The 16,214-nt window shown below is 38.9% G+C and overlaps 1 protein-coding gene across 3 annotated transcripts in view; it reads right to left on the reverse strand.

Annotated features, from left to right (window-relative positions):
• MRPS27 (mitochondrial ribosomal protein S27) overlaps positions 1–16,214 on the reverse strand; it is a 43,910-nt gene that overhangs the window by 8,662 nt on the left and 19,034 nt on the right. For all 3 annotated transcript variants that reach the window (XR_008428838.1, XM_053932944.1, XM_053932943.1), the window contains 3 exons: positions 2,780–2,894; positions 2,195–2,273; positions 877–992 (listed from right to left, as the gene is read on the reverse strand). Coding sequence is in view for 2 of the 3 variants with exons in the window: in XM_053932944.1 (XP_053788919.1) it covers positions 877–992; positions 2,195–2,273; positions 2,780–2,894 (310 nt within the window). In the remaining variant the exon portion in view is untranslated. The remainder of the gene's footprint in view (positions 1–876; positions 993–2,194; positions 2,274–2,779; positions 2,895–16,214) is intronic.

The raw sequence follows: 16,214 nt of genomic DNA on the forward strand, positions 1-16,214 counted from the left end.
TTATTTCTAAGGAATGAAAAGAATATCCAAAATGGTAAATGCGCTTTTCTCTTCTTTGGTGAAAACTCAAATTACAACCCAATTTGGTAAAACCTGAAGGCACCTGTAAAATGCATTTTGGAAGATGCTTCATGTAACACAGATGGAGGCGTCAAGCATTTGCTATATAGATGACAACATGCTATTGAAGGCTTGAGCCAAACTACATTAAAAATAGTTTCCTACAGAGATCATGGCTGAGCCCTTTACTGACTGAGCCCTTTCTGCAAAGGTAGAATAATGTCACTTCCAAGACCCTGAACTGTCATTCTGGCTTTAACCAAGGAAGCTGTAAATAATAAACCCGTAATCCTTGGAGTTAGGAGAAACGTAACAAAATTAATTCCAAAACAGATATGCGGTAAGAAGCAAAAGACCCAAAACCAATTGGGATACCAAAAAACCTAGTAAAAATACTTTATAATTCTGCAACATGACCATTATCAAGCTCTAATGGTGAGCAATACTCAGCTTAATGGGGTCCCATACAATAGGTGACATTGTTTTTGGTGGCAATTGATAGAGTCTGCTTTGAACTGAAGTAGCAATTCACGTCCTTCAAATGGCCATACATTACATCTGAAAATCCCTACACACCCTCCCTTTCAGAAAGGAGCAAAAGGGGCGACAAGTGATTTGATGGTTTTCATACTTGGTTGTTTCTTTTTTCCTTTCTTTCTTTCTTCTGCAGTTGCAAAAATAATGAGAAAATGGAGCATTTTTTTCCCCAGGGAAACTTAGGGGATATAAAATATGTTCATTATTGAATGTCTAATTGACTGCATCACAACACTTGGAAGCAGAGGCTCTGTGTATCTTTGAGTGTGGTCAGCTTACCGTATGTTCAGACTTCGTTGCCAGGTACTGGTATAAAACATAGAGCGAAAGAAGTTGTGTTGATAATTCATCAAAACTTTCTTGGAGCATGATCTCTGTAACTACTGACATAGCCTCTATGGAGGAAAACGATACTTAATCAGCATAGCTTCCAATACATATCTTCCTTTTGCACCCATTCATGTTCAGGGATGTTTTATTGCTGCAGTATGCTTTGAAAGAGTTAAACTGAAAGTAAAACACTTCTTGCAACTAGAATACACCTACAGAATTACTCTTACTCCTTTGAGTTGCTCAAACACAATGCAAGAAGGAAGAATGGGTTGAATAGCATGAAACTACAGCCAAGGAGTTCTTAAAATCATCTTAGCTCTACACATTTCAGTTGGCTCTTCTTTCCTCAGCTCTTCAATCATTAAAAAAAAATTAAAAATTATTTCTTTGTTCTTGTGTTTTGATTACAAACAAGAGAAGACTGGCTTAACTTCATTAGCCTTAGGGTGACAGGAGTACAAAGGATGAGAAGAGTTGTCACAGTGGTCTATTCAGCAAACATGCTCTAGAGGAGCCCTAAATGTAGTTCCAGCAACACTCCCTGTCAGGAAGGACAGTTTGGAAAAAGGCCTTCAGTTTTACACAGAAAAGAAATATGGATAAAATAAGAGGGAATTCAAAGCTAGAGGGGGTGTGTCCCAAAGTAAAAAAAATACATGTATTAATTTACTGTTTAGCAAAATCTTTCAGTTCCTTTCCGTTATCTGTTTTATAAGAGCTTTATGCAAAGGAAACCTTACTGCAAGTTTACAGTACTAGAAAACCTGAAACGAAATTAAAATCAGTCATTAAAATTAGTATCTGTCATCAAACATGAGAGGACTCATCCAAACACTTGAACAGTCAATAATGAAAGGTACAGAAAGCCTACACAAATAGTTTATATATGTAGCTTTTTGAACAGCTAAATGTATGGGAGATTAATATCAACACACATTTTGATTCTGGTAACACTCTAATTAATTGTCATTAATAAGTTCTATCATATCATTACCACATATGTCAGACTGAAGAAGATGGTTTACACTTGCAATAGGATTAATAACAGTAGAAACTGTGAATCATGCAAGTTTCAAAACTATAAAACAAATAAAATCCCAACAAAAACAAGAGAAAAACATGCAGAAAATCCTTCAAGGGAAGGTGAAGTTGTGTTTTATGATGAATTCAGAAAAAATATGGCTACAAAATTTTAGTCTAAAAAAAGCTCTGTAAACATAAGAGCATATAACTAAGGGTGCAGTATTGGTATGTGTTTTCTTACCTGCGTATTTCTTCTGCTTTATAAAGCAATCCAACAAAATATTGAATGTAAAATTATCTGGAAAAATTCCATACTGAACCTGAAGAAAAGAAGGAAAAGAAGGAAAAGAAGTTGTGTGCAAGTGTGCTGTTCAAGTCTTCCCAAGCGCAGTGCTGCAGATACCAGAAAGAGCAGAACCACGACACTGCACACTGATGCAATGTACAGTCAAGCAACAAGAGAGATTAACATGGCTCCTGTGATGTAGGCCCTCCAACTTCTGATGCAATGGATTTGTTTTAGTATTTTATCTGAGCCTTTCAGACAAGGAATGGCACTGCCTATCACGTTATTATGCCTCTCCTGCAATTAACATGTTTTGGACACCAACACTATTTAAAACCAAAAAGCTTCCCGAGAAAAGAGAGAACTTAAAAGCTGTAAAAAAGCTATCGCTAAAATTCAAGTGGAATAGTAATTTGACAAAGAAATCTGAACTTTAAACTACGGTCTATAGGACCTGGCTGCAACAGGAATCCCTGTCAAGCCACACTTGAATCAAAAGCTGATCAAATATATTTGTGTCTGTTTTTTGGTAAAACTTACCTTGTTTTGTATTGTGTATAAGGCTTTATCTTGAGCGCTGTATTTTAAGCACTGTCTGATCCAGCTGTGAATGGTCCAGTCTCTTAAGTACCAGAAATTTGGGCTATGCCGAAACCTAAAGATGAAAAAAAGTTCTGGTGACAATATGACTCTGCTACCACAGAAACAAATTCTGTAATCAACCCAATTATGAGTTTCAAAACCTAACCATTCGTGAACGCAGATATAAATTTCTCCATGCTTGACTTGGCAGTCAATCATCGCTCTCTAAAGAGCTACAGATAGCCCTTTCAAGTAAGAGAAACAAAACTCTGACACATTAATAGTATGTACAAAGGGGAATCTGACCTTTTTAAAAATGCATAATATTTAAACTTCTCACTTTCCTGAAAGCCTACTGCTTCTTTCTTGAAATAAAAAGAACACCAAAAAATAACAGACTGGTATATTTATGAAGGCCAACCGAGACTGGTGTAAATACTGTAGTATTTTTGACCTTGTCCTTCTGATTGTGTAAGATTACACTGTATAACATTTTGATGTATAATGTTGCTGTGCTTGTCAAAGAGCTACGACTGATGATGTCAGCAAGTATCAGAATGACACCAAAATATAATTGCATCTGAAACTTTGGAGCTTGTGTAATCTGGTGTCTCTCACCCTTTCTAAATCATGCCTCACTTCACCAGTTAAGAATTCCTTATGCCTCAGCACAGGACATCCCTGGGCTGCTGCATGCTCCATTTGCCTTAGAAATACTTCATCAGTGAGGCATACCTTATGCATGGGGAAACTGCTGGAAAGCCTTTCCTTGCTGCTCTGCACCAGTTTAATCTATTCTGAGACACCTCATGCCATAACTTCAGCAGTCTTCCAAGGCAAACCACTCCAGTGCTCAACCAATTTGTAAAATTAAATACTTTTAATTTCATTTCATCCTTATTCAGACACATGCATTTTGCTCTATATTTGAACAAATGGTAACAAAAAGCACATGGAACTTTAGTTTTGGCAAACATTCAAGCATCAGTTAAAAGTTCAGTGGTAGGAGCTGCTGCCTTGGTCCTGAGCTGAATTTCATACCCCCATGTGAAGAGATGCATGCAGTCTTTCTCAACTCAAACGAAAACTGATCTCAGTCCCCAGCACAGAAGTGACTGCCACTTTCTGTAAAGAACACCAATGACTGAGCTGAGCTCATGTGCAGATGCTTGCAGCCCCAAGCCAAGCTGCAGCACCATTTAGAGGCAGGGTAGACTCTTCCACCTGAGTGAGCATGCTTTCCAGAACGTTTATCAGATTAATGTGGCCACCAACCCTCTTTCCCCCTCAGTAAATTTCTTGTCGATCACTGAAGGCTACACACATGACCAAGCCTGGAAAAGTACTGCAGCTAGAGAGCTTTCAGAACAAAGAAGACAGCCATGACAAAAGTGGATCTAAACAACTTCAGAGTCTAAATGTAAGTGTTTGTAAGTGGCATAGAAACCTCCCCATTAAATTAGAATTTACTAGCAAAAGAAAAGCATGCTTTGAATATTAAATTACAAGCATGCATTCTGGTGCTGTAATTGCCTTCCATTTACTTCTCTCTGGAGTTCAAATACTGAGAGTAGCAAGAATGTAATTTGCTTTCACTAAAGTCCAGTGTCATGGACAAATGTTTTCAGTTACAGGAATTTGGATTTAATCATACTTTGGTGAAAAAATTATCTAATTGCTACAGACTCTTTCACCAGCCATTTAAGAAGGGTCCAGCTGGAACACCAGCACCCAGCAATAATGCTGCCAACATATTTTAAAGTTTCGTTAAATGCTTAATATTGTTTCACAAGTGGAAAACAACAGACCTTTCTTTCAAAAAGCATGATGCTGATGATCTCAAATAGTTAGGCTTTCTATTGATGCAATCTTTGCAAATGAAAAGCAAGTATTCAAAAAACAACAACAGAAAACCCAACCAGCTGTTTTTAATGCATTTGAATTTTTAACTTTTTTCACAGCTCTGTTTATTCTCTTGAGTACACCACAGTGAGAGAGAGCATTCTAATACTCCCTGCACCCTGGGATTGGTAAAGCTTACTGTAATGGAATCTTCTAGGTTTCAAAGTAAAACTGGATTTCGACAGTTAAAGGCGTAACAGGGATACAATGCAGCCTAGAAAGAGAATGAAGCCAATCCTCAATCAACACTCATTGCTGGAATCAATATGCACAAAATCCAGAGGCATGTTATAAAACCTTGTAAAAAATCTGCACATCAGCTTTTATAGGGCTGGGACTGATTTTTGCATGTGTATATGTGTGTGTATGACAACCACAGGTTTTTTCAGATATAATTACTGTATGTATGTTACTACAAAGATCTTTATACTGATCTTTATGCTCAAATCAAGAGTCATGGCTCACTGGCAAGGTTCCAGATGATTGGAAGCTGGCCAATGTGACACCTGTTTACAAAAAAGGTAGGAAGGAGGATCCTGGTAATTACAGGCCAGTTAGCCTGACCTCAGTACCAGGTAAGATAATGGAACAGCTCATACTGAGTGCTATCACACAGCACTTACAGGTTGGCCAAGATATCAGACCCAGTCAGCATGGGTTTATGAAGGGTAGATCATGTCTGACCAACCTGGTCTCCTTTTATGACCAGGTGACCTGCCTGGTGGATGCAGGAAAGGCTGTGGATATTGTCTATTTGGACTTCAGCAAGGCCTTTGACAGTGTCTCCCACAGCACACTCCTGGAAAAGCTGGCAGCCCACGGCCTGGACAGGAGCACTCTTTGCTGGGTTCAGAACTGGCTGGATGGCCGGGCCCAGAGGGTGGTAGTGAACGGTGCTGCATCCAGCTGGGGCCAGTCACCAGTGGTGCTCCTCAGGGCTCTGTGCTGGGACCAGTTCTATTTAATATTTTTATAGAGGACATGGATGAGGGCATTGAGACCTTCATTAGTAAATTTGCAGACAACACTAAGCTGGGAGTTTGTGTTGATCTATTGCAAGGAAGGAGGGCTCTGCAGAGAGACTTAGATTGGTTGGATGGATGGGCAGAGTCCAACAGCATGAAGCTTAATAAGTTTAAGTGCTGAGTTCTACATTTTGGCCACAAAAATCCCCTACAACGTTACAAGCTGGGGACAGTGTGGCTGGACAGTGTTCAGGCAGAAAGGGACCTGGGGGTGCTGGTCAACAGCCGGTTGAATATGAGCCAGAAATGTGCCTTGGTGGCCAAGAAAGCCAATGGCATCCTGGCCTGCATTAAGAATTGTGTGACCAGCAGGAGCAGGGAGGTCATTCTGCCCCTGTACTCGGTGCTGGTGAGACTGCATCGTGAGTACTGTGTCCAGTTCTGGGCCCCTCAGTTCAAGAAGGATGTTGAGATGCTTGAGGGCATCCAGAGGAGGCAACGAGGCTGGTGAGAGGCTTGGAACACAAGCCCTGTGAGCAACATTTGAAGGAGCCTGGAGAAGAGGAGACTTAGAGGTGACCTTATTGCTCTCTACAACTTCCTGAAGGGAGGTTGTAGACAGGTGGGGGTTGGTCTTTTCCGCCGGGCAGTAACTGACAGAACAAGCTACATCAGTGAAGGTATAGGTTGGATATTAGGAAAAAATTTTCACTGAAAGAATAATAAAGTAGTGGAATTGTCTTCCCAGGGAGGTGGTAGAATCACCATCTCTGGATGTGTTTAAAAAAAGACTGGACATGGCACTTAGTGCTATAGTCTAGTTGAGGTGTTAGGGCATAGGTTGGACTTGATGATGTTAGAGGTCTCTTCCAACCTCATTATTCTGTGAAATCAGGTCCTGCCTGCCCTAGGTGCTATGCAAATAAAAAGCCAAGTTCTTCTCAACAAAGTAATTTTCTAGTTAATTCTAACAATTAATTACAAGTCAGTTGCATGGGAATGAAGAGGGGGCCTGGTGCATGAATGCAATATATATGCATGTACAAGACCCTTCAACACTAGACACGTCCATTAATCCATGATGTCACAGGAGAATTGGAAGTGAAAGGGAAACAACTACACAGCAAACTTTAATTGTTTCTGATTTAATTGTTAATGCTGGGATAAGCTCTGTCTCTGTTGTACTAGCTGAAAAGAGAAACCAACAAGAGTATCTGTTTTGTACAGTTAACAAATCAACCAAATGTTGTGGCAGGCACTTATATTTGAAATGGAATCAGGAAAAAGAGGAGGTTGCTCATCATTTGACAAGCATTAACATCCTCCTCCTCTCTGTCCACCAAACAGGATATAATTAAGCAAGGCAATATGTTCAGGAACAGATGAAAAGACAGAATGAAGTTAAAACTACAGAAAAAAGAGGATTCAGAATTAATTAAATAAAGGAAGTCACTAGCAACTGCTGTGTGTTTAATGCAGAGACCAGAAGGTTATCTTGCAGATGCCTGGTGCTGAAACACATTTTTCTGAGAACTAATAAAAAACCTGAGAAGCCCAAGATTCTTATAATGTGTTCAGAAAAAAACAAGAAGGAACTGTAACAGTATTAAGAGAAGCTCTCTGTTGGTACACTGTAATGTTAATGGCTAAAGAATCAATATGGTCATCCTTCCAGTCACTGAATGAGAACATCTGCCTCCATGGGGAATAAAACCAGAAATATCTGTAATACAGGGAGAGCCTGAAATATCAAGCTCATTGTGAATTTAACAGCAGACAATGCAATACTCAAGAGAATTCTTCTTATTTTTAAAATTTGTTCAAATTATGCAGTCCAGATACCTGATTTTCACTAACAGTTGTCTTGTACTTGCAAAATGATTGTAACTTGGAAGACATAGAAGGAGTGTACAGCCTCAGTATAAGGTAACCAGAACATATTTAGCCAAGCAAGTACATTCTCTTGCTCACAAATAGGCCAGTACATAGGGCTACATTGTCAGATCACTAAGTTACCACATAAAGCCCTACTGCTCATTATTTTCCACAGTGCTGGGGTACTCATACTGTGTGAAAGAAACTAAACAATAAAAAAGTTTAACAGATGCTGAGAGTGCTTCATGGGGTGCTGTACTACTACAGCAAGCATGACTTATTTATATTGGTGCCCTCACACACTGCAGAAAAGCTGAATTCCTGCCCTATTAAATTATTTCAGTCTTGCAATTTTTTTGTGCCATCAAGTGGTGATGCACTCCAGCTGCTTTCACATATCCTGTCTTCTCAAGGGAAGTAATGCAGCAAACCTGAGAGCAAACAAAACCAGCCCTTGATGGTCTGCATTTTTTTTCCTAGGTTGATAGAGGGCACTTCATTGCTTTGGGGACAGTCACAAATGAGGAAGATGGTGAAGGAAATTTTGCTGCACTACAGAAGAGAAAGTGCTGTAGAAGTGACATATCATGAGGAAGAGCTGTGCTCTACTCTTCCTGGTAGTATAGAGGGAAAACCAGCTCAGCATATCGGTTCCCATTCTTTGTTGATCACAAATTCCATTTTGTACTCTGTGGCTTTCTTAAGGGCCAGTCCAATTCCTGGTACTCCCAAAAGCTATCCTTGTGGAAAACACTATTTTTCTCTTCCCCATTCTCCCCTGGTCTGTGAAACAGAATGAAGAGATCCTTCCTTTCTCCACCTTTACCTGACGTAATGATAAAGCATCTTGTAATGATCCACACATCCTACACTTCCTATCTCTCTTCTTTTAAAACTAGAGAGAAACATGGGTCCGCATGTTCATGTATTTTCAACAGGAAGGGAGAGTGCCAAATTTCTTCTCATCCACTTAAAATTTTACAAAGTCCAACGTAAAATGCAAAGAGACTTAAAATTAATAAATATAATAGGAAATATCACTGCAAACCAGGAAGACGCTATCTCAATGGAATGAATCCAAAGCAACTCCACATTTTACATGAGTCATACAGGGCTGAGAAGCATATTAACAACGCCATGTTTTTTTCTTCCCAGGCACATTTTTTCAGCTACAGCGCATAATGATCAAATGGATTCCAGGCAGGCTTAGCTTGAAAACTGGAAGGCTGTCACCCAAAACTCTCCCTTTGTTTGTCATTTCAAGCCACAAGCCTTGGGGAAAATCATCTACATTTTAAATGGACCCAGAGGCATTGCTCATACATCAGTGTCAAAGAAAACAATCCTGGAAAAGCAATCATTATTGACAGAAATTTCCTTTTAAAAATGAACAGAACTCTATTTTTCCATCTCTTCTTTGCCTACCCTTTTAGCCTTCCTCCTTTTTGTATAAATCCTGTAAAAATTTTATGTGGAAACCTACCAGTCCTATAGGAAATACCTCACACATTAACTGCCTACACTCAAAATCAGAGGGAACACATTGCTTTTGTGTTGAAATAAAAAACTCAAGTAGTATGTGTACTATAAGAAATCGATTATCAAAAGCAGTAATAGGATAGGTTAAAAAATTAGACATGACAACTGTAACAGACCATAGTCTAAGGCTGAGGCAGAATCTTGCACATTTTCAAGCAGAAAATTGGTTTGCAGACTCCCTGAAAAAAAAAACATTTTCAGCCCCTATTCTATTTTAGTTTTTATTGACTTTCCCCTGTCTTTTATTTTGAACTAATTTAATTTGATTGCTTTGATGCTAAAATTAATTCTTCTAAATTAAGCTCTTTCCACCTCCACATGAATTCATATTTCATGTACAACATTTTTTGTTCAAGATTTGCACAGAGCTCTTACACCACTAATGCATGTCTGACAATGGCCCCAAAAGAGACCTAAATGATCAGATGTGGAGAAACTACAGTACAGAACCACAGTGAAACATCAAGGCTGAGGAGGAGACTTTAAGGATATTTTTAGTATTATGTCTTGTTTCATGTTATATCACCTAAGTTTTTATTTCTTTTCACTTCACCTTACAAGTTCACCTATTTCTCAATCCTTAAGCTTAGTAATAAGACTAGATTTGGAAAAGAAGATATTTTGGCTAGAAGTACCTACTACACAGTTATTTAGGAAGACACAGAATATCACCTGGGAAACTTCCCTCTACTAACAACTGAAGGGAGAAAATTCAGTAGTTTCAGGGTAGCTATTGCATTGCTCAAAACTACATTCATGCACAGAAAGCTCAGTTCCTCAAAGTCTCTTTCTAACAGTAACTATCACATAGCATTCACCATATACCAGCTAGGATGTAGTTTATTCTTTACTGACCTAGCTATTTTGACAGTTTTTCTTTTTTTTTTCTGCCCATTGCTGTCAGCCTCTTATCACTAAATGCTCTTCCTCCTTTAGATGAATTTAAGGCATCTTCGAGAGTAAAATATAAGTAACAAGCCTTATTATATTAAAAGTTTAAAAAACAGTATGATCAAAGAGTTGTGAAATCCTAGATAAATTTTATAAATTTCAAAATAATGTATGAATGGACAAGCAGTTTACCACAGCATGAAAGAAATGCTTTGCTTACACATAAATAGACCTAAGAGCCATCACAAAAGAAATAGCAATACAACAGATAATGAGCCTATGGCAAAGTTTAAAGCAATTTACTGGTATTCCTGGTATTGCAGTATTTTAAACAACTACTGGTATTCCTGAAAAATATCTAAATTATTTATCAATCCTTCCATCCAGACGCAGTCAGCATAACAGAACTGCAGTGGAGCTGCTCTTCCAACCTTCTGCCAGCAGGTTACACCAAGCAGCCCTGAACCTCCCTAGGAATATTTGCAAAGCACAAAGCAGCAATCCTTCAGACAACCTCATTAATATCCTACAGGTTTACCTTAAATGCTTCAAATCTTTATTATAATTAGTTCAGACTGAAAAAGCAAAGCCAAGGCTTAAACAACATACACTCAGTCCCTGGGAAAACTCTTCAAGGCTGCTAAATGTGTTTCCTAAACAGCTACTCAAGTCATGAAGATTGATAGTACTTCAGAATTATGCACTCACTGGCACAACTCCAATGAAGTTCACTTCTAAGAAGAATGTGAACTAGTCTGTGTCAGTTTGGCTGAACATGCTCTGTATGCCTAACCTGAAATAGGATGGCATCAGTCACAGGCCTTATCTAGCTAGAAGCTAAAGACCTTAACATTTAAAAATTCCATGTTCTAGGTTAAAGGGAATGTCACCAGCTAGCTCACAAGAAATGGACACTTGGGGATCCTCAGCATGACTCCTAGGTGAAAGAATACTGCTACCAAGAAAAGGTGGTGATGCTTGCTTTAGTCTCATGAAGTAAATTTATCACATTCAGTTTTATTTCAAATGCAAACTAAGAATAAAGCAACCCCCTTTTTAGACTTAACAAAATGATGAGGTGAACTGCAATGAAGGAAACCAACTAAACAGATTTTTGAATACAGTATTTTTATTTTTCGCCTTTTCCCAGGATAATAGTTACCCACCACCCTTCACCTCTCCCACTCCTTTTAAAAAAAGACAATCAGGAAAAATCCAATTTTCTTCTCACACACGTGAAGAATCTATACTACTTTCACCATAAAGATGAAATTCATTCAGAGTGACCATTAAGAAGAAAAGGTTGTGTCATAATAACAATCATGAAAAACCCAACATCTCCCCAACTATTGACTGTATGGGACACAGCTCTCTGTGACAAACAGTTCTGGACTTACAATTGAAATGACTGGTTTTGAATATAAATGTCACTAATACTGTATAGAAAGTATCACAGACTCAGAAAATACACAGGGAATGATGAAGTGAGCTGTTGCTATAGTGATTCTGATAAGATTCTCTTAAGTGCCTTTCCTTTTCCCCATGCAACCACAATCAAGTCTAATTTAAAACCCACTCTTCCCTTAATTTTATCTTTTTCCAGTATCCTTGCATACAAAAACAGACAAATTAAGAACCATACAAGATACTACATTTCTCGCTTCAGGGAAATTTTTTTTATTCTCAGCAATTCCAAAGTGCATCAGGATAAGACTTGCTGTTTTAAAGCTCAAAGGGTCAGTTCTGCTGATTCTTTTACTTGATCTCTGAAAACTGATTATCACAAGGCTGTAAATAAAAGGTACATATGAGTAAAGCTCTGATTTGATTGTTACCATTTTACTAACTCAGCTATACCTGTCATTACTTGAACAAATTAAACCTGTCTCAAAGCTAGTACACAAGTTATAAACTCATTTCTCAAAACAAAAAGCAAACATTTGCAGAAGCCTGCTTGCAATTTCTAGTTACTGTTACCACCTTTGCACCCCCTTCACTTTGCCAACTGACTGACCACTAAAGGCTGGCAGAAAGTCAGTTTCCAGCAGAAAGGTAACTCCCACTAGCTCCATTTCAAAAGAAAGTTTAAAGTATTTTGCATACCAAATAGTACTTGTGTCATGGACTTTCTTCAGCCAGATAACTTTATGCCATTTGAGGGACAAAACTGCTTTAAAGCTCATTAGGCTTAATTTTTAAAAAATAAATTACAACTGATGTTTTAGAAAACCTCCATCTCTTAGCCACCAACTACTGCAGGGATGTCACAATGAAGCTTGCTTTCTAGTAACCATTAACCAAGCTGGACAGAGATGTAGCACCAAGGGCTCTCCATGCAGACAAAACAGTGGCTCTAAGCTCTGTGTAAGCTCAGTGTCAGAGGGAAGTGCATCACACATTAAAGTGTTTCTGCCTTTTAGCACTAAGCCTAAAGTATGAGAGAATACCCCTTTCATGCCATATTAAATAGGCATACTTCTTTTTTTAAAGGAAGACATTTTTTAAATAGGCAGACTACTTTTATGCGTATGCATAAAAGCTGCTATCAAGAAAAGCAAATAATGACTTCTTGATTTTATGGCAGGGAAACAATCTCAGCCTTTAACAGACATTGCTATTATTGTATTTGCAAACAACAACTTTTAATAATGCCTAATATTCAGTGTCGATTTAACCTGGGGCAAAATTAACGCCATTTTGTTAGAGACCTAATCACTGAGACCCGCAGTTGTAACTGTGTTGCATTTTCCATTTCTTTTACTCAAATTCTTTATGGCTCAAAAAATAGCTCCCAGAAATAGATCACACATGAGCTTCAAACTACTGTAACATTATACCGACTGACATAACCCTTGACACTTTTCAGTTTGATCACAATTGAACTCGCACAATCGTAAGTGATGTATTTCTGCCTTGAGTATGTCAAAGGCTGCAATACATAACTGTACAAGCCAAACTGTTTATTCTGCAGAGTTAGTTTCACATCACAATCAGAGCACAAAAGAGGTGGTGGGAAGACAGTGCTTCTGGAATACAAATACTGAATGGATCTCAGTAACCAATTTAAGCAGAGGAAAAGCCAAACCTTGCATTTGCTACCAAACACTTCACAAACTGGATTTGCACCGTTCAGGTTTTACCTTTTCAGACTTGCTGCCACAGGCACACAACTCAAGTTAGCCTAATTTTGACCTAATACATTTACATTTTTCACTGCTATTGTCTGATGTCCTTGTGTATTTGCTCTCCTTCTGCACTCCATGAGTGAAGGGGAGGCAGACAAGAAGGCTTTAATATTAAATGTAAATACCTAAAAAGAGGAGAAAACCCGTGATACCTGCAGTTTCAGCCACAGCCACTATCAAAATGGCAATCATTTCCAAAAGGTCAACCACTGGTGAATAGGCCATGGCTGCCACACAGTTCATCATTATTCTGTTTACTTTTCACATCATATCTCAATGAGCAACACTTACTGGTATTTCTTTTTTCTTCCAACCTTGCACTTCCCTAATAAAAATACTTTTAGCAGTGAGTAACAAGAAATGCTCAAATCCTTTACACATTTTTAACTGTTCTCTAACCACAGTACGCAATCACAGTACTTCTGAGGCATCTAGTTAGCATACCTCTTAGGATATCTAACTTCTGAGACCAGTGAGACCAAAATGTCCTTTGCCCCACTGCATATGTCAATCCCAAGGAATAGCAAGTACATCAAAGATAAACACGGCAAACTGGACTCAAGCATTTTGTAAGGCAGTTTGAAATTTGTGCGCTCTTACCAGCTACATGATTGTTTTACTCTTACTCTTTTCAGGAAAAGACTGTGCCATCAGATCTGTTACTTAGACAGCAGATACCTCTCTTTAAGTACTGCACGTACTGTAGGACAAACGCTCCCTTGCGTAGGTAGCTGCAAGCTGCACAGTAAAATGAGGTCATGCTACCCAAAACAGGCAGAGGATTTCATAATGCAAAAAGGTATTTTGTAGTTTCTCCTCTTTTGAGACAGGAACACATCCAAGATTGCTAGTTATAAATATAGTGGTGACAGCACCAAGCCTGCAAGAGTCCAGTAAGCATTTGGACAATGCTCTCAGGCACACGGTGTGATTCTTGGGGTGTTCTGTACAGAGCCAGGAGTTGGGCTCAATGAGCCTGATTGGTCCTTTCCAACTCAGTATATTCCATGATAACTCACTAATGCTTTTGGTTCTGCTAATGACTGGCCCACAATGCAAGGCCAGAATGACTTGCTACTTTGCCCTTTAAGTGGCCTACTTAGACCTTGTATTCAGGTTCCAAACCAACATTTACAGCACCAGTTAAGGAAAACTGCAAAATGAAGTAATCACTGCAGGACAGTAACTTCAATGAAGACAAAAACATCTTTTTTCTGGTAAAGTGGACTGTAACACTCCTGCTGCACATGTTCTGCTGTCATGCTCTCACAGTAGCTGTTACACCTCGTTCACCACCAGTCAGACAGACCAGCAGCCAGACTCATTTGTCAACTTCAGCACACACTGTGTAGACAAGGGGGAGGGAGATGGTGTCCATTTTACACCCAGCTGTCTGCTGCCAGAGGCCATCTACTTAGCTTGTAGCTGGATTTAGTCCAGCTCTGCTCAGTTCTTAGTGGAACTTTGAAGAAAGTTGTATTTTCCCCCTTTTCTAAATGAAAGCAGTAGTTACAAAGGAGAGAGCAGAATAAATATCAACGTTAACAGGACCATCATAAAGTTGACTTTGGAGAGTAAAGGCAGCTTTATATCCACAACAATTCTTAAACAACAGGTATTACTCACACAGGTGAAAATCAGTTTGTAAATCCAGATGCCAAAATTTGTGTGCTTTCAGCCTGGTAAGTTCTAGACTGAAGGAGTGGGGTGGGGGGGAAATAACCAAAATACCTGTTCACTTTTCAGCATAAGAAAGGAATTATTACTGGGTCCACATTCACAGCTGAGCAAACAGGCATTTCTATCAGTTGCTCTCTTGTATATCCCTTTCCAATTTTAACAATAAATCCAAGAAAGCATTCTTTGTTGCTGCTTAAATGCTCCCTAAACTAGATCCTGGGTCTAATCCTCATCTGGTCCAAAGAGAAAACACATAGTTCCTCCAAGCTATCAGGGACCTGCCTCGATCAGCTGAGGACCTAGCACACCACACATGCACAAGCTCATTTATTAGATGAAAGCCGGGAGGCAAGGACATCTCCAGTACCTTTCAAAAGGATGTGCAGTCCAGCATCCCACTGGATGCAGAGATGCATCAGTGGTGAAGATAGAAACCAACTGATGAAAGCAGCCACAGTGCTATTTCTAAAACAACCAACTCCACATTTAATTGAGTCCCTCAGGCTTTCAAACTGATGTAGCAAAGGGGAGACAGAGAAGCAACTGAAAAGCATGGGGACATTTTCCTTCAGGGACAGGGACACATAAGGATTTTAGGAAACAGGTAAGGGGATAACATCAGCTGACAAGAAAGGCTCGGACTTCTATTTAAGCTTTTTCCAAACCCATACTGCTCTTCCACCCCACAATGCCCTCCACAAAACACCCAAAAGAAAGGTAAATTACGGATTATTCAGGGATTAGTCAACCTAGTTAGGAACCAAGGATTTATCAAGTAAATCTCAGGAAGAGGTAACAGGAACTATGGCAGAAGGAACAGTTGCAGTTAGCTAGCTCAGCGGAGTGCTTGGTACAGAGAAGGACAAAAAATGCAATTGGACTCATTCCAGCAGACAACACAGATAGGTTATTTGGAGCATGCAGCTTCAAAATGCTCACTATTAAAGCAGCATTTAAACAACAAAAAAAACCCCAACCAACCAAGCAAACAGCTGACCAAGCAATCAACAAAAAAGTAAGTACCCTGAATGACTGTTTGGGTTTGTTTTTTTTTTTTATTTGCTACTGAACATCTTATATTCAGAAATTTGCACCTTAACTTTTCTGTAAACAGTAAGAGTAATAACCGTGACCTTTGCTTATCTACTGATTCAATACTCCTCTATTCAATTACAGCAAAGAATTGTTTTGTGGATCTGTCTGCAATCAAGCTTCTGCCCTTAGGGAGAACACTTTTTCACAGGCACAAATGCATATCCAGAAATAAGCAGATAGACAAGCTGAATAAATGTACCTACTTATATTCATTTTTGTTCTGCACTCTAATCTTTCTGGATATTTCTGAAGATGGAATTA

The sequence above is a fragment of the Vidua chalybeata genome, chromosome Z (genome assembly GCF_026979565.1).
Source record: "Vidua chalybeata isolate OUT-0048 chromosome Z, bVidCha1 merged haplotype, whole genome shotgun sequence".
In the NCBI taxonomy this organism is placed as follows: domain Eukaryota; kingdom Metazoa; phylum Chordata; class Aves; order Passeriformes; family Viduidae; genus Vidua; species Vidua chalybeata.